General features: G+C 44.4%; 2 protein-coding genes and 1 long non-coding RNA gene across 3 annotated transcripts; 2 read left to right on the forward strand and 1 right to left on the reverse strand.

Annotated features, from left to right (window-relative positions):
* The first annotated feature begins 93 nt into the window (after positions 1–93).
* LOC100827567 (protein TRIGALACTOSYLDIACYLGLYCEROL 4, chloroplastic) lies at positions 94–3,862 on the forward strand. The gene is made up of 5 exons (XM_003566319.4): positions 94–475; positions 950–1,184; positions 1,440–1,794; positions 2,148–2,479; positions 3,417–3,862. The coding sequence occupies exons 1-5, from the start codon at positions 210–212 to the stop codon at positions 3,612–3,614; spliced, it is 1,386 nt and encodes a 461-aa protein (XP_003566367.1). The 5' UTR covers positions 94–209; the 3' UTR covers positions 3,615–3,862.
* Positions 3,863–5,003: 1,141 nt separating this feature from the next.
* LOC112271105 lies at positions 5,004–12,602 on the reverse strand. Its single transcript, XR_002963972.1, has 2 exons — positions 11,940–12,602; positions 5,004–5,504 (listed from the first exon to the last, which is right to left on the reverse strand). It is a non-coding gene; the product is annotated as an uncharacterized LOC112271105 (long non-coding RNA).
* On the forward strand, positions 6,259–11,484 carry LOC100828783 (50S ribosomal protein L3-2, chloroplastic). The gene is made up of 5 exons (XM_003566320.4): positions 6,259–6,682; positions 7,382–7,591; positions 8,280–8,384; positions 10,800–10,913; positions 11,009–11,484. Exons 1-5 carry the CDS (start codon positions 6,350–6,352, stop codon positions 11,177–11,179), a joined length of 933 nt encoding a protein of 310 aa, XP_003566368.2. The 5' UTR covers positions 6,259–6,349; the 3' UTR covers positions 11,180–11,484.
* Positions 12,603–19,425: the final 6,823 nt, after the last annotated feature.

The following is a 19,425-nucleotide window of genomic DNA, read 5'->3' on the forward strand; positions in this document are numbered from 1 at the left end:
TTGGAAATACATGCGTTTCAAATTCGTAAACAGGGTTCAGTTAGGTACTGTCAAAATTTGTCATTTGCCACATAGGCACTCTCGCCGTCCTCCGCTCCAGCCTGCGTGGCTCGTCACTCCCTATCCTCCTCGCACACCGCAACAGCTGCACGGTCAGACGCAACGCAAAGCGAAAAAGCGCCGCCCGACGGAAACGGGGTGCGGCGGCGATGTTGCGGCAGATGCGATGGATGACGGACAGGGAAGGGAGGTGGGAGCTGGACGTGGAGTCCCCGGCGACGATGGAGGGCACGGCGCGCCCGGTCCCGGGCGACCCGTTGCCCCTCGGCCTCTCGCGGGGCCCCCGCGTCACCCGCACCAAGCAGCTCGACTTCTTCCACCGCTTCATGGCATCCCCGCTCGTCCCCGCCTTCAGCCCCTACCGCAGCGGCCTCTCCCTCGACCACGCTCACCTCTTCCACCTCGCCGAGAACTGGTAAGTCCCTCCTCCCTTGAGGCCTTAACACCCTAAATCACCACCAATCTTACCAGAAACGGGCGTATTTGCGTATCCGCGCTGCTTAAGGGTGCTGCGGTTGTTAGATAGTGAAATGTGGTTCATAAGGTGCCGGTGGTTCCATACGTACAACTACTCCAATGGGCGTCAGTGAATGAAACCTAAGGAGTAGTAGATTTATTTTATGATAGTACGGAGTAGTAGATTTCTTTGGTATTTGCTTCTAAATGCGTTGGATTTTAACAAAAACATGAAGGGGCAAATCGCAAAACTTGCGGACGGACTACGACGAAGGAAGCGTTCCTCCTTTTATTATTTGGGTAGAGTAGATAGATAGATTTGAACCTTGCCTGCTTACAGGATGGGGACCTTTATAATTGCAATGATTTTGCTTCATATATAACACGTATCTGATTTTATCCAGGTCGCTAACAATTTATATAATTTGTGCAGGTCTTTTACTATCCTGGAGCAGCTTCATGTAAAGAAGCTTGTGGAAGTCGTGAAAGAGAAGTTGTCAAATCGGCAAGAAGGAGTCCCCTGGACCAATGATCTCAAGAGGCAATTGCATGATGTTATGTCTCTAGGTGTTGGCACGGAACTCTTGATCACACCAGACACCACTTTGCTGCTAGAGCTGTACAATATCAAGAAGGGCGAGCGAGGCAAAGCGATTATTAACCATAAGGCAAAACACCTGGATGCTCTTAGGCTATTCGGTATATATAGTTAATATGCGGGTATTCTTGTTACTGCCACTGCGATTTCTCAATAATCTTATTTTTGAAAGTATGCTAGTTAAGACATCTAGTCATGACTGGTTGTTTTATGGAAATATCTTTCCCATTTTTTATTTTTTGGGAATGACTAGTTTACTTAACTAATCCTAGCTGTTACTGTTCTGAATGCTTGGATGATCTGAATTTATCTTTACCATTTGCAGCTTCCTCAACAAAATCTTAAATTAGAAGCATCTTGGCCTGGATTATTTGTCGATAAACAAGGGGTATACTGGGACGTGCCTCTGTCATTATCTGCTGACTTTGCTTCAGTTGGCTCCAGTTCTGGATTGAGTTATCGCCTGTTGGTGCAGCAGAATAGTGGGGAACCAAAATGTTTTGGTGGTGATGAAACCAATGATGTTCCTCTCGCTCTGCTGCCTGGATTGTGTGTTAAAGCAGCTTTTTCCATCAAGAAAAGCATTGATGTCTGGAGGAAAAAGGAAGACAAGCTAAAAATGGTTCAGCCATATGATGTATTTCTCTCAGACCCTCATGTTTCATTCACTAGGATTGTTGGTAAGAATCTATCTGTGTTTTTATGTTGTCTTGACTACATCTTAGTACTACTGAAACCTGTCTTTGAGCTCTGGAAATTCATTGTGAAAGCGTCTTTTGACAAACATTCTTTCCATCCACTTGCTTACTGATTCTTTTGTTGATTAAATTTTCGTTCACATGCCGTGCTCATTGTTGCATTTCATGAATATATGATAATTTAACTCACCTGTTTCCCATTGTTTCACGATATTTTGCAAGTAAATACCATTGTGGATATATATATAATATCACAACAACTTGTAGCCATATATTGCATTTTTAGGTCATCAGCACCAAGTTTACAGTTTTCTGCTTCTTTTTCTTTTGTACAGGTGCCGTAGCCAGTGGTTCTTTGGGGGATTGTTCAAAAAGAATATCTGTGCAAGACGAAAGAAGCAATGCCTTTAGAGTGTTCAATGATAGGAATAAGTTTGCTGCCTTTGCAGACCTCTTTGCTTCTGTCACTTTTACAGCTCAGCATGGAAATTTTCAGAGGCTTTTCCTAGATCTGACAAGGGTAAGTGCCCGATTAGATATATCTTCAGGGTCGTTGTTCTTACGCGGTGCTTCTCGTCTTGCACAAGATTTCTTCTTCTCTAGACGGCCTGATTTAGAGACATTCTGCGACGTTTGTCCAAATACAATTGTTTCTCTTCAACAACAGGTGAATCATATATTTCTTTCAGTTCACTTTGTGCTCTGTTACCATAAGTGCATATTTCTTTATACAGAATATCATGCAAAACAAGCTACTTTCCATGTGATATTCATATCTAGAAAGAGTAGGTCTTTCTGTATACAGAATATCATGCCACAAATTGTGATATTTTTACTCTTTGTTTTGCATTTGAGTTGTGAAATCATTTCAAAATCTATGGGTCTTTTGCTGTTTAGACAATAACCGTAAGTGGTACTGGGAAAGCAATGTATTGAAGAGATTAGTTATACAAGCTACTTTCCAGCAGGAATAGGTTGCCAAGATGTTATTCTACACAAAACAAAAATACATACATCTGTACATTTTCTTTAGAAAACTTTGATTGTGGTCAGGAATATTAGCGATTTTAATTTAGGTATCATTATGTTGAAAGCGATAAACAAAATTGTTAGGAGAAGGTATCCAGTAATTACGAGTTAACCATTAGTTTTTGGATTGCTGGTTGGGATATTGGCATATTTCTTTCTTTCTTTTTTTTACAGGGAGGCATCTTTTTTATTGTTCCATTTATCTGTCAAACTGTGAGCCGCAGGGATTGCACAATAGTTTTGGTACTGGGAACTAACGAATAACAAATATTAAGAAAACCTATAATATAATGCTAATGAATGCATAGCATGAGAGCTTAATCGTGTCATTTATTAGGTCTAGGTATGCTTATATATAGAACCCCAACTCCTTAGCTATCGATGAGTACACTTGATTCTCTGAAAAATCTCAGACTATAGGGATCGGTAAGATTAGTACCTTTTTGGTCATTTCCCTATTTGCCTTCAATATATTCCGAGCAGATGAAAACTAGATAAGATGATTGCAGTTGGTAGGAACTAAGAAGCTTTCATAAAACTAGATTTAACAAAGCTGTTTGTTGTTCTTTTTACAGATAGTTGGGCCATTCAGCTTTCGTGTTGAGTCATCGGTTGCCATTGATCCAAGAAGTCAAGACCGTCTTGTTAGAGTAGATGACTCGGTTTTCGCTATTGATTGGGCCCTGAAGGTCCTTGGTTCAGCAAAGGCCACGGCTTGGTATTCCCCCAAGCATCAGGAAGCAATGGTGGAGCTTCGTTTCTTCGAGGCCTGATGCCCTGATGGATAGAGATTCCAGCTCACCTTAAAGGCCACATGACATAGTCATGGGGTTTCATGGCCTGATCATAAAATTTCACTCGAATATCAGATCAGATGGATTGGGGTTGCTGTTTTTCATCAAGCCTATGCACATGACATCATCAAATTTGTCTGGGATTTTAGAAGTTTCTATTGATGCTATAGTAAGGAAGGAGTGGTAGAATGTTGATTACCAGTGGTAATTTAGACTTTTTACGTGCATATGGTGTGGGGGCCACTCGTCCTTACCTGTAGAGAGACGCAAGCACTCGGCTTTCAATCTACTCTTCTCCAGAGAGTTCACGTGAGGGAGAAGAAAGGAGAGGGAGACACGAAGAGCTCCACCAAGGCACCAACGAAGCTGCCATCTCTGTGCGCTTCCCCATCAGCCGGCGGAGATTCTCCGTCGCGTGCTTCCGGGAAGCCGAAGAGCCTCCTCCGTGCGCTGCTGGGTGGTACACGAGCCGCCGCCGCCTCCGCACCCTGCCGGAAGGCTTTGATAGGCTATTCGCCTCCCTGTGCCTCCCCGTTGGCTGCCCGGGCTCTTCCCCATGCGTCGGCGCGGAAGTTTTTTTCTTCTTGAGCTGTGCGGAAGTTTTTCGGACCTACCGATTTTGCCCTTTCACAAATTACTAGTCCATTGTGATACTCTTGTTTTTACCACCGATACAATATGGGTCTTGCCCTAAAAAAAATCAATATGGGTCTTCGGATCTACAGTAATAAAATGGACGTCTCACAGTGATTTAAAGTTACTGTAGAAGACCTCTTCTTTTATCCGAAACATCAGCCCCTGCCGTGCTGTGCTGTTCATCGGGTAAAATAGGTTCTGATCTCCAGGAATTCAGAGAGGCGGTGACTATTTCGGCTCTTGTAGGATAAGTTTAGCTATGCCTTAATAATATACGTCAAGTGAGAATACATTTACTTGTGTTTCATACGTACGGTGGCAATTGTCTTTGTTCATTGTCTGAATATGCAGATGTTTCTTCGTAACATATAAGACGGTATAGCGTGCGCTTTACTCTACCACACTCACAGGTTAAAAAATGATAAAATTGCAGAAGAAGAGAACCAGCAAGTATAATAGTGAATTATGGCATCTTGACAAGGGGTGGTCCGATCTTCTCAGAGAGCAACGTGGATAACTGTATGATTCTACAAATCTTTCGGCTGTTCACCCGTCGCCAATGCAACGAACTTGCAACCCAATGAAAATTTGCAACACCACACACTTGCGCAGTAGTCCGCCGACCACAAGCGGTTTCGCAATCTTCCAATTCCCAGCGGAACGACAGATTACGCTCGAACTTTTAGTAGATTAAACACCCTATCGAAACGAATATGGTGTAGGTAAAATTCCTGATCGAAACAAAGAGAAATTATATACTTTCAGATAAATGCTTGGAGCAATTCAACAAAAGGTTCTGAATAAGCTAAAACGTGATCTAACTCTAACCCTAGCCGTACCCCTTGTATATATAGGCGAGGGACAGCCAAACACACAAATGGACTCAGACTCAAACTAGGTTCGACTCAAACATATACAACCAATCCGAATAGGACTTGGCTTAAACTAGGACTCGCAGGTCCGGGCGCCCCTTAGACGTGTCGGACTCGTCGTAGGCTGTCCTGGTGTGCCTCGTACTCATACTAAACTTGTGGTGGGCAGATCATTCTTGTCGTTGGCTGCCCCTTGCTCACAAGTTGCTCTTCTAGCATTTTGTATCCTCCATCTTCATTTGTGATGCGCCTGCCTCCCTCTTCTCTCTCGCGCATATCTTGATGTTGGATAACAGCACATGATGATCCTTGCACGCGACCTCCTCTCTCTCCATGCTCCACGGTTGCCTCAGCCTCAAACCTGATTACACAAAGATACAAAGATTTAGGCAGCATAAAATTCTCATCAATATAAACATTAGGTGCAGCTAGGAGTGCGTTCACCTGTTGTTCTAATAACTTAGCACGTGCTCGTGTAATTGGTCCAATTCGTAGATCATTGGGTTTATCTTAAACAGCAAGATCATCATTATGCAAAGATGACAAAGGACTAGGGATGCCCTCGTCACATCTTCTGAAGGAAAGACCAAAATAAAACTTTGCTTTGGTTTGAAAATTGGGATATTTGGTGCGTATTTGTGCAGGTTGATTCTTGGACGATTAAGATTGGGTGAACCAGAGGTAGGTAAAGGTTGACGATCGCCAGGGATATTTGTAGTGTTATTAGTTGACCAATTTTTCCTCAGATTAATTATACTACATCCGTTCCATATTAAGTGACGAAATATTACATGTGAAACGGGAATGTGCCAGTATTCCAGTCAGAATGAAATGCAGATCACCATTTTAACCTTTTAGAGTTAATTTCATTCTTTTTAAGGAATTTAGAGCTCATTTGAAGGTTCTAGCAAACCAATGTTAACTTCAGCTCGTTTTTTTTTAAAAAAAAAGCCAATTTAGAGCTCATTTCAAAGATCAAAGAAAACATAATGGGGCACCGCAGAAAAAAAAAATGGTGAAAGAAAACCCCAAAGCCCACTTGAGAGTTGAGAGTGCGGCCACGTATCTGCTCCGCCCCATTGGGCCATTTCAACCGATCTCCCAGTTCACTAAACCCTACCTGCCTTCCTCGCCGCCGTGTAAACCCCCCTGCCACCCCCGCCGCGCGGCCCATCCCCAGGTGCCGCCGCCGCCGTCTCGCCCCAAATGGCGGCCGCCTCGAGAGGCCTCCTCGCGCGCCTCCGCCACCTCTCCCTCGCCGGACCCCGCCTCCCCCCCTGCCGCCTCTTCTCCGCCGAGCCTCTCGTCTCCCACCCCGACGAAGACGGCGCCGGCGAGGGCGGGGGACGGATCATAGAGGCACGTTCTGGGATCATGGGCCCGGATTCTCGGAGGACCGGCGTGATCGGCGTGAAGTGCGGCATGTCGGCGATGTGGGACAAGTGGGGCGCCAAGGTGCCCATCACCGTCCTCTGGGTCGACGACAACGTCGTCTGCCAGGTTAAGACAGCCGAGAAGGAGGGGTTCTTCGCGCTGCAGGTGCTTCAATTTCTCATCTCAGCACCAAACTTGGTACATGATAGGGATCACAAACCGCTGATATTGTTTTACTCGTATTTGAACTTTATTTAGGAGAACTTAAGTATTTAGATTTTCGATTTAGCCGTGAAATGTTGAAAAATATTGTTTGTGGAACTACTTATGGGTAGGTCATGAGAGTTGAGCATAGCTGTGAAACTACTTATTTCAATGGAAGTTTGTAAGCAAATCCATGTAATAACATTTTTCTTTCCTCTTCTCCCCACAAGGAGGCTAAGAAAATGAGTTCAAAAGAGGACAACTAATTTGCCTTTGACTATTCTACTTTCTCAACAAAAAATCATATCAGGTTGTGTAGGGTTAGCCTACCAAAGTAGGTTGTTGCATTGTGCTGCTAATTTTTTTTCATCTTCTAAATTTGTGATAGCAACTTGTTTCAAGAATAACCAGCGGGTTTTGGAATTGCCAAGTGCATCCCACACAGTTGCTTATTGCAGATGACCGCCTACCCACACAATGAATAGTTCAGAGACTCTAGTGCAATAAGTATTTGTCTTAGTTTTGTATTTTGTTATTGATCTAAATGCAAGTTTATATGCTAAGTGTTCAGAGTTCTTGCTCGTCGGCTTTTGTTGTTATCGTTTTATCTTACAAAATTTGTTGCTATTTTCTGGAAAAAAAAATCCTGATATTTGTTAGCTCGGAGCTGGCCAAAAGAAGGAGAAGCATCTAACAAAGCCTGAAGTGGGCCACTTTAGATCACAAGGAGTCCCTCTGAAGAGAAAATTGAAGGAGTTTCCTGTTACTGAGGATGCACTTCTTCCTGTTGGGACAACCATCACGGCTCGCCATTTTGTGCCCGGACAGTTTGTGGATGTAATTGGAATCACAAAGGGGAAAGGTTTTGCAGTAAGTATTTCTTGTCTATCTATGCCTACTACTTTCACTACTTCCTAAACAGTGCCTAACATGGTTGTAATTTGTAAACTTCCTGAGGAATCACCATGTTTTAAGAATGAATGTTTTAGATGAACACGTCATCATTAAAGCTTGGGTTTCTTTCAGTGACACCTCTTCAACTAATTAGCTAAAAGAAATAGTATTTAAAAGTTGTGCAGTGCTTCGAATGCAAGAATAGATAGATGATAAGGTCCCAGCTATCTTTTTATTCCAGGAAGCAGTCTTATTCAAAGCACCCCAATTTTGTCCGTTGTATTCGCTGCTAACTTTCTGACAAGTGACAATCAAGACAAACATTGCTTGTTTTGCTGAAGATTTTTAGAATTCCCGAACCAATCTATAAATACTACTCCGTATTAAATATTGACTTATGGTGTACAAAACAGTCTGTTTATATGGGAGATCGAAGAAATTGATGAATTTTTAACCTTTTCAATATGACACTGTTATTTTCTTATCCGTAAATGTTTGTGCAACTTAGGAGGATTTTCAATAATCCAGCTTAGTTCCGCGTTACCATTGCAATCAACCTTATAATCTCACAATATTACTACTTCCATTTTTTCTTCTATTCTAATATATGACTTCCCGTTTTTATAGGACAAACCGATTATATAACCTTTTTTTACCTTTGTAGGGTGGCATGAAAAGACATGGTTTTAGTGGAATGCCTGCATCACATGGTGCATCTTTATCACATCGCAGCATCGGTTCTACTGGTCAAAGGGATGCTCCTGGAAGGGTACGTCATACCTCATAATGTCCATGCACTGAACAATTCATTTACATCTCTCCTCCCAAAAGGGGTATGGTATAGGACTATAGGTCATTAGAACAGACAGCGGTTATACTCTGCTGGAAGTCACTTAGCCTCTTGGCAGAAATAATCTTGGATATTAATTTGCAAGTTACCTAAGAGCAAGCGTAACGTTGGTCAACACCGATGCTAAGAAGCTTTAGAACTGGTTCTATGCCTTGGAGCAGTGAGGTGCTAAGAAATTTTCACTAGAATCGGTTCTACAAGGTAGTTGACTTTGTAGGTCCCACATGAACGAGCGCTGCAGCAGCCAGGAGGAGAAGGAGGCCGAGGTGGGGCTGGCGGCGGCCGGTAGGAGCAGATCGAGGCGAGAAGCCGGGAGGAGGAGGCCGAGGCAGCGCCGCCCGCTTGGCGGCGACAACGGACAGGAGGAGGAGACTGAGGTGCGTCCCTATTCCAACCGAGGGGAGGACGAGGCCAGTCGCTGATATTCTGGCCACCGCGCCCTGCCACCCTCGATTCGGGCTGCCGCATCTCCTCCTGTACACTACGTCGACGGATTCGACGCCTACAAAACGTACGGGTGGAGGAGGCTGACACAAATTTGTTGGGGATTTGAGAAATTGCGTTGTGGAATTTGTTGGGGATTTGGGAAATTGTCTCCTGTGATCTGGAGCAGACGGGTTTGTTGAGGAAGAGCAGTTCGGTGGGGGGTGATGCCACGGGAGGAGAAAGATGAGTTTGGGAAAACTAAAACTCTGGCTGGTGGGCCTAAACCAGATGCTCCTGGACTCGATACATTGCAGCACATTCTCGTTTGCTAGACTCGGTACTTGTGTCAGATCGCTAGATCGACACGCTGCTCATGCCCTAATGTGCAGAAATAATCTTGGATATTAGAACTATTGGAGTAGATTGCACCTTGTTTAAATAATCAGCAGCAGTGCTATTCGATTATATCTCTAGTCAGTAAGTAATCATAGGATGTCCTTTTGAGTTGTGCAGAACATGAAGTAGATTTACACGTTTCCTTTTTTATTGGCTGCTCAGGGTATTTACTTCAACTGTTAATCTATTGTTGTTATACATATGCACCAAAACCACGATTGTGTCTCCTTAAGGTTTCAGTGTACTCAGTACTGTTGAACAGAAACATTATTTTGTTGTTTGTTCAGATCTTATTACGCCTTCACTGGAAATATATGTATAGGTGTATAAAGCCCATAAGTTAATCAATGGCTGGAATATTGGTAATCGGTAGCTGCTCGGTCGGCTAGAGATTAGGGATTAATCAGAATTCGGACTGATTAACTGATTTCATCGGTCGACCGTTGCACTAGAATATGCTACTCCTATATAATATGTATTCAACAAGTAAAAATGCAAATGAGGAAAACAGTAGGCATGTATGGCCTGTCAATCTTGCTGTTAATGCGAGGATGAGAGGGAGAGGAGAAAATGCGGGATACTTGGCAGGGAAGTCAATTTGGTGGTTTTTGGGATGGATGGCCATGGAAATTTAATTATGATCCTATGCGATGAATCGCTAATCGGCTGATAAATCGGTTGGCAGACCCAGTGATCTGACCCGGCGATCAATGCTGGCGATTCCCGTTAATCTACTTGGTGACCTCCCAAGTAGCGATTCATCGGCTGATTAATCGCTGAGTCGGTGGAGTTTGTGAACAGTGAAGTTAATGCTTCTCATGAAAAATAAAGTGTGCACTTCGCTTCTAGACTTCTTGGCTTACATTTTAAAGGGTAATAGGTAAGATAACTGTATCCATATAGGTCCTTGTGTTTTTATGCTTAGTGTGCTTATTATTTCTCTTCCTAAATTAATCAATTCTGGAGAAAGACAATATGGTTGCTAGTTTTACTCTGTGGTTGTCACCTACGTCCTCAATATTACCATCTGCTGACTGCATTCCAAGACTATTTATAAAGACGGATTCTTCCTAGAATACCAAGGGCAGTCCTCAGATGGTTTGTGATTCTGATGTGATGTGAATGTGGATTCACCTAGATATTTCTCAAGAGGGGCTCCTGAGTCCTGACAGATCTTGGTGACCGAATCTGTAAATATATGGAGCGAAATAAAAACAAAAACCACTTGATTGTTTCTCTAGTAAATATAAGTACATGTCTGTAGCAGCATTTTTTCTGATTCTTTCCATGTGGTTTGTGTAAGACTATTGAGTTTTTCAAGTTTCCTCAGGTGGAGTGACAGGTGAGGTCACTTGAAGCTAGCACAAACGGATGCACTTAGTTTTAATTGTGGATGGACAGTTTAAACTTAATTTTTCTAGTACAAATGCACTATTGGAGAATTTTGTCCCAAAGAACAACACTGCAGGAGGTAGTTCTCCATATAGGCTAACAGCTGTAATAATCTCTCAGGTTTTCAAAAACAGGAAGATGCCTGGACGCATGGGTGGTGTACAACGCACCGTGAAAAATGTATGGGTTTACCAAATTGACCCTGCGAGGAACTTACTGTATCTGAAAGGCCAGGTAATCCGATCTCCACTTTGCAGTGCATCTTGCTGAACAGCTGAAGTATAAAGGTTGTGATATGTGTGTTATGCATCCTCTTGTCAACTTTGTAGGTTCCCGGTCCTCAAGGTAGCTTTCTTTTCATTAAGGATTCAATATACAAGAAACCCGACAGAACTCTGCTGCCATTCCCTACATATTTCCCGCAAGAAGGTGAGCCGGAGGACTTGGAGCCCCTTGTTGCTGATCTTGGTGATATCGACCCATTCATGGCAGCAGATTAGAACGATGGCCAAATTGGAAGAATCCCTTTTGTTTTCAGTCCATTTCTCGACAATCTCACGTGGTTGTTTGTTAAATTTTGCATTGATAATATGAGTAGTTCCTGGATTGCAAGAGTCATCCCATTACTGACCTGCCAGAATCAATGTTGTTCCATGTACATTACCTGGCGGACATGCCAGGGCCCTAACTCAATTAGGGTGCCGAGCTGATTGTTTGATCGACGGAGTGGAACAGTTTTTTGTTTAATAAGTTGTGTATGCTAAGGTCCAGATGGATTTATAAAATCTGAAATTTTCACTGCTGAGATCGCCATTCCGTGCTGAGAGTCCCTGTTGCAGTAATCTTTGCCTGTGACTGTGAGATGTCCTTGGATCGAAAGGACTATTTTTAGCTCCGAGTAAGGTTTCCGTTTGTAAATGTAATACTTCTTGCGATCCATATTAATCGTCGATATTACATGTATCTATATGTTTTTTAATATAAATTCATTCATATTTTGACAAATTTGAGACAATTAATATGGATTGGAGGTGACAAATAATTTGAGACAGATCGGATGTGACAAATTTGAGACAATGATCGGAAGAGTAGTACATTGATATGCGCGGAGATGTACGTGAGGGGAAATCACATGGAGCAAACAGTGTTTCACACGGATTTTAAGGCGGATTGAACAGCAGGGGACGTGCCGGTACCTACCGCTACCGGTATATAAGAGTATGCACACATAAAGACGCAGTTTGACAAGAAGCAGCGTACCGCAATCGATGGGGTTGAGGTCTGCGGCTTCGCCGGAGCTTGACACGCGGTGCAGAAGCCGGAAGCGGCGGCGCGCTGGCGCCAGAGCATGGCGAAGCGGTGCAGGAGCCGGAAGCGGCGGCGCGGGGAGTTCTGGCTCTGAGGCCGTGGACATCCTGGTGTCCGCCAGGCAGGAGCTCCAAGTGGCGGATCTGTCGCAGACGGCAGACCTGCCAGAGGGACAGCTTCTGCAGCGATTGCTCCCACGCCTTCTGCCCTCGCTGCTGCTGGGCCCCACCACATCCCGTCGCGGCACCTGGTCATCCGTGACGACACGGTGCACGAGGACGGCGACGGCGAGCACCAGCTGCTCCCGGTGCTGACGGAGAAGCCGGGGACGTGCTTGCGGTGCGGCTACCGGCGCTTCGAGCCACACGGACACGGGAACGCCTCCTTTTTCTGCTCCACGGACTGCATCCGCAGACACCAAACTGAGCTTGCTGGACGGAGGCAGCGCCGGGACGCCAGGCGGACCGCGCGCGGGCTGCCTCTGAATGTTGCCAAGAACAAGAAGGCGAGAACCCGGATCGCTCGGGGCCGGGTCGAGGAACGGGGTCGCTACCTCTGGAACAAACTGAAGAAGATCTACCTTGGGGGCATATACAGTGCCAAAAAGCCAAAATTCCAACTTTGCACCCTGTTTGGCACACGCCGTGAAAATCTAAGAAGAGTCCAATGCCCTATTTGTTTGGGCTGAAGATTCTTGAGAAGCAGCCGGAGATTCTTGGATTTGGGCTGCAGATTCTTGAGAAGTAACTGGAGATTCTTGGACCTGAGAAGCAGCTGGAGATTGTCAGATTATACTGGTGCTAGACAACTGTTTGCAACCTGCTTCTGAGAATAGCCGGTGGGGCCGTAGCCGGTGCTGAAAGTCTGAAATGCGCTTGTATGCTGAATGTAATGATTAAGTACTAATTTAGCACAATTTATTGTTTTGATTGATCTCGGTACCATTTGGAATTCGAAAAAATAAATAAATAATATTATTTGGGTTCAAGAGCAAAATAATGAACCGCAAAAATAAATTCGAACATACAGTGCAATGCACACAATTGCATATAGATTTTACCACAAGCGACTAGTTAAATATAATAACAAATAGTCCAGAATATGAAGTGCTCATACATTACCACGAACCACTAGTAGGAAATATAATAACAAGTAGTTCAACATATGAGGTCCAAAATACATACTGGCTCTACCGTACAACTTTTCTATCGACCTATCAAACCATTAGCAATCCTTTCACGAAACACATCCATGGTCAGAAGTATAATGATCAACCATACGCTTGAATTCTCTCTGCATGGGGGTCTTTTTCTTATTTGGGCTTCCACCACCACTACTACCCACACGCTTTCCATTCACAGACCCAGACTTCTGACTTGTAGGAGTAACTAGTACCTCCTCACCTTCATTATCATCTTCAATAATAACTTGCTCATTGCCTGCCCCAGGCACATAAGAACTCTTCCCATCAACATGAGCTCCCGCAAACATAACTTCAAGTTCATCTATGAAATCTGGAGGTCCTTTACGAAAACCTTCGGCAAGTTTATTGCCCTATGAATAAAAACAGTACAAATTAGCATCGAATCTCATACCAACAAAGTGTGCACATAATATTAATAACCTTTTAGTAACTATATACATTTATAGTCTCTTGCCACCAGTCCTCGTCGGCGGTAACAGTTCTTGTAGCTTGGTCCCAACCCAGCCCAGTGCATCTACCTCTATAGTACTTCCATGCTGAGTACAAAGCTTTCATGGCATCCCATCTATTTTTGAATTGTCTTCTAGTGTAGTTTCTTCTAGTTCGTTGGAAAAAATCTCGCTCTAAGTTCTTGTACCCTGTGGTACTCAAAAAAGCCGTTGGTCTATTTCCTTCAAGCGTTTGTTCAGCGCATATCTCACATAATGCTTTGGCAGCAATTGCATCCCAATTTTCTTTTGATTGGTTTAGTTTTTCTTGATCGATCTATATACATCGACAACAAGCATATAATTGTTAATACATAACAGCAAGAACAGCCCTATCCATGAATGCTCCATCAATACACCACAAAATCCATACATCTATGGAATACATCTATACATCCACACATAATACATGTACAAAAAAATCTTAGGTTCATCCAAACATGCAGCAGAGAGGGCATCCATACATGCAGCCATATTAGAGAGAGGGAGAGGGGGCTCACCTTGGCCTGAGATCCACGGGACTGTAGAGGGAGGGGCGGTGGAGGGCAGGGGACTCAGATCCGGCAGTGGAGAGCGGCGCCGGCGGGGGAGGGCGGGGAGGAGAGCTGCTCCGGCGGGGAGGAGAGCGGCGCCGGCAGGGGAGGGCGGGGACGACAGCTGCTCCGGCGGGGGTGGGCGGGGAGGAGACCGGCGGCGGGAACCCTAGCCGCCGCCTCCCATGCGCGTACGAGAGAGAGGAGAGGGGCTGCGTGGGGAATCGGTGGGGGTGGGGGAGAGGGGAAAAAAGAGAAGGGCATTCTGTTCGTAATTACGGGGAAGTGGAGGGGTAGGGGTGAGCGGGGAGAGCCAAAAGCTCAGGAAGCACCTCAAGAGGTGCTTCTAGTGCAAATGAGAGAAGTGCTTCCCATAAGCATTGAACAGTTTTTTTGCTGTTTGTTTGAGATTGTGCTTTTGAAGCAGCACAAGCACAAGCCCAAACAAACTGGGTCTAAGAGCATCTCCAACAACATACTCATACTTTGGGTGCCCAAAACCAATATGGGTACAAGAGAGAGAAAATTTGGGTATGCAAATTGGCTCCATCTCTTTCAGCATACCCAAATCTGAGTACCCAAAACTTAAATACCCAAAACTCTTACTTATTACAGATTTTTTTTAAAGAAAAATCCCCATCTTCTTCCTTATCCATCCATCTTCTTCAACTTCTCCCATCTCCTCCTCTTCCTCATCTGACCGTGATCCTCTGGCGCGCGCACTCCGGCGACCTCAAGGCCTGCCGCCTCCGGCGCGCGGTATACGACCGCCCAGGCGCCCTCCGGCGAGCGGGCGGTGACGCCCTGGCCCGCCATGTCACAAGCAGCAGTAGTGGGGGAGGAAAACCGACGAGGAGAGATGGAAAACCGACGAGGAGAGAAGGAAGCGGTGGGAGAGGTTGGGCGGCGGCGCAGGTCGCGGCGGAGCTCCTGGGCGGCGAAGAGAGACGGGGGAGGGGCTGGGGGCCTCGTCGGGGCTCCAAATCGATGGGGACATCGGGATGGGCAGCGGCGAGGGAGCTCGTCGGGGCGGGGTCAAGGAGGTCGTGGTCCGGGGGCAGGGGGCGTCGTCGGGACGGGGTCAAGGAGGTCATCGGAGGCTCAGAAGAGCGGCGCGGGGCACCGGCCGGCGACAGATCCTGGGCGCAACAATGGGGCACCTTCGGCTTCCGGCGGCGCACGTCGCGGGGACGACTGGGGTGACGGTGGTGCCGGGCACGACGAGGGAGGGGTACTGCGGCCGTGTCGGGCACATTTGGGAGGTCGCCGGTGGGCTCCATCGCCGGCAGCGAGGCGAATTCCGGCGGTCGGGCAGGAGGTGAAGCAACCGCCCCTGTACAGGGTTTGATCTCTGTGCTTATAGTGCTAGTTCCTGGATCGACTCACTAGCACACACAGTTTCAAGATGAAATATCGAGATACAAAGGTCAAAGTACTTTATTACATCGCATTCATCCAGAATTTAAGAGTACTTACAACCTTCCATGACCCCTTGGGTCAGCATATCAAAATAGAGTTTCAAAGACTAAGCAGCGGAAAGGTAGAAGCAAATGAGCCACAACTACTCCAAGGAAAGAGCATGTTGGAATGTAAGCACGTGCCCCAAACAAACAACGACGAACCTCACTCGTCGTCGGATTCACCTGCATTGTTAATTGTAGCCACTACGTGATTAATACATTGAATGTATTGGTAAGTTCACCTGGAAATTATAATAGACCTAACAATATACATGCAGTATATGGCAAGGTGGGGTTCAGGCTTTTTGGCGTGGTAGCAGAACATAGTTTACCTTACTACAATTGAATGTTACAATAATGTTAACTAATGGACACCGGGTAGAAACGCCGATGCTCCTATTAATCTAAGGACATCGAGTAAACACATCGATGCTCCTAACCCAAGTTCAAACCATTCATTTTATTAAGAAATTAGAATGAGTGAGACCTTCCTTACAGCTCCCAAATCTAGTTGCTCATAATTGTCCGTAACCGGGAACACGGCTAAGTACTTAGTTTGACACTCTCGAGAGGTTGTACACATTCCCCACAAGAAATCGACGTGTTAATCCCTTGCTGTTCTCAAGGTAGAGTAGCAACGGCATCGATTACAAGAATTTTCAGAACATAATCCCCCAGACCACCTGAGGGACCCGCGCTCCCACCTACACAGCTACATCATTATAATCCCTCGGATCTGGGTTCATATTTCTTACTCATCCAGCCAGAGCCTATTTAGCATGTGGTTGTACTGGAAGCTACTAAACATGAAACTAGTCCAGTCTCTGGTTACCCCGGGTGGCATTCCACATTTGCGACGCAAGCGCTCCCCGAATCCACGGGGAGACGTCCATGGACGATCCCTCCCCGAATCCATGGTGAGTCGACTCAGAGGGACTCATAGAAATGGACCTGACGTCGCATAACATCTCAAAAACTCAAAGCCGCCCACCCAGGATGATTCGTCAAAGTTGTTTTTGCCAGGTTTCCAAAATACTCCACATTAACAGTTTCATGGAAATTGAGATTCCCTCCCACGTATACTAACATAGCATAGCAAATCAGCTACCTACGATGGCAATTGGTGGAAAGGTAATGGCACAGGTATCCTACTCTACTAGTACAGAATATAGCTAGCATAGATACGAGTAATATCCCTATCAATGCAAACTACACAACACTAGTGCATAAATATTTAAAATAAAAAATTGTAATGGACATTAATGATCAAAGTGAACTTGCCTTGATAGCAGTTGGACTTCAAACACTCGTCACAATCGCACGGTTCGCCCTCCGAGTAAACTATAATAAACAAGCATACACATACATAAACAAACAATTCACAACACGACAAAAGAAAGTATGCTATGATGCAATGCAAGCATGTGACATGATTTGGTTTATTTTATTCGACAAGAAAGGTTTCAGTTTCACATACTCACTAAAATAATCCTTTGGTCAAAAAGGATTAAACCAATTAATTTTTAAAACCACAGGTTAAAAGCAAGGTTTACAAAAGGGTTTTAAAAGCTTAAAACAAAGTTTGATTAGAATCAGCCAACTAATTAAATCAAAATTCTAGTTCTCTGTTCCAAATGAACAGAGGACAATAAACCAAAATTTTGGGCCCTGGTTTCAAGTAAAAAGGATTTTTAAACAAAAGATATGAATTAAATGGCATTAAAAGACTTTCTGTAATTTGACTGGGTTTAGATTATTCAAAATTAAAATTAAATTATGCCAAAATATTCTACATGCCGAGAGTTTTCCAAAAGGTGTGGAACATCAAATTTGGCCAAACGGATTAAAAGATATGATCATTTGAATTTCTAGGGATTTTTCTGTAAAACTGCCATTTACTCAAACCGGGAATTAAGTTTTAATTTTTATCCATGACACGTGGCGTGCTGTGATTGGATGGTACCGGTTCGGGATTAAAAATGAATCGCGACCGTCAGATCTAACTTAAAATACAAAGACGGCCCAGATCGAAGGATACCCCTTCGATCGGGTTGAGCCGAGATCTAACAGTCAGGGGAGGTTCCGGCCTCACCTCCGGCAGCGAGGGTTCCGGCGAGTGGCGGCGACGGCTCGGGGTGGCGGCGCGGGGTGTTCCGGTGGCATTCGGGCATCGGGGAAAAGCGCGGACGGGGCGGCTCGTCTTGGCGAAGAAGATGGAGGCGTCGGCTTCGCTCGGGAACGTCGGAGACGTCGCGTAGGACGACGGGAACGCCGCGGCGGCGGCAAAGCTTCGGGTCGTCGGCGTCGGGGAGGCTGCGGTGCACAAAAGGCTGCGGTGCACAAAAGGGCTGCGGTCTGGCTTGGCCGGTCAGGCACGCGGGTGAGTAGGGCCGGTTCGGCCCATTTGGCCGGGCCGGTCCGTTTCTTCCTTTTTTTTCTTTTTCGTTTCCCTTTTTCTTTTTCTGTTTTTCCTTTATAACTTTTGATTTTGAACTCCAAATCAATTCAAATAAATCCCAGAAAATTTATAAAATCGTATTATAATATGATTCAACTTTTGGGACTATAAATCCTTCCAAATAAAAAATATATATATTGTTTTGTCCTATAAATGCCTTTAGGGCTTCATAACTATTTAAATAAAATAGCTTTTCAACTCCAAATAGATACCAAAAATTATGGGGTAGCTCATTTATGCAATAAACCCCTTTTATGATCAAAACCTTATTGGTTTAAAAACCAAAACTCAAATGGGTAAAAAGGCTAAGGTTTTAAAATAGTAGAAACTCTTTTAAAAACCCTTTTTTTTGGAATAAAAAACAAGATTCAAAATGCAAATGTGACATGATGCTCATGGATGCAATGCATATGAAAGGGTTTAAAATTTTGGGATGTTACAGGAGGAGGGAAGGGGCTAAAGGAACGCGGGAGTGAAATTTCAGGGTAGTTGGAGATTTTGGTCTTTTGGGTACTCTAGCCTAGAATACCCATATATGGGTATTTGGGGGCAAAATTGGGTAGCTACCCAATTTTTTTTGGCTATCCAACAAATATGGGTACCTTGCTAGAGCTAATTTTTGAGCCAAAATACCCATATTGACGGGTTTTTTGTATTCTTCCCAAATATGCCACGTACAGCGCCCGGGTTGCTAGGATTCTAATCCTGCCCGATTTGCCATCGTGGCGTCTAATCCCGGGATCAAGTTTTGCGTCCAAAAAAATAAGGCAGGCGGCGATTTTCAGAGGAAGCAGGCGCAATTGCAAGCGTATAAATACAACCCAATATTGACCCATAAATGCACTATTTGAGTTTCCTGCGATAGATCACTCTGTTTTTATAAGGCCTGCATGGAATTTTATGTCGAATTTTGACAAAAATTACATTGGCAATGCGAGGTTATTTGGCACAAAAGATATATTGTTAGATTCGTATTAGAATATTTTTTTTCCTAATGCTATGAATTTTATATACATATATTAAATATTATTTACATAATTTGTGGTCAAAGTTTGGCACGAAATTTAATAGATGTCTTATAAATCCGAACATAGGTAGTACATCGAAAGTGGTGGTTAGTTGCAATAAAATCACATTGTAGTGGTCCCGACTCATCAAATAAGGTTTTAATTATGTGTCAAACCAGTAGATAAGACTGGTCATAGTGCAAATAACTTAGATAGTAACATAGATGCCAATTGGGCATTCTAGTGATATGGCATGGTAATTAATGAAAAAAAAGAGTGATGTGGTAA

This window comes from Brachypodium distachyon, chromosome 2, assembly GCF_000005505.3.
Source record: "Brachypodium distachyon strain Bd21 chromosome 2, Brachypodium_distachyon_v3.0, whole genome shotgun sequence".
In the NCBI taxonomy this organism is placed as follows: domain Eukaryota; kingdom Viridiplantae; phylum Streptophyta; class Magnoliopsida; order Poales; family Poaceae; genus Brachypodium; species Brachypodium distachyon.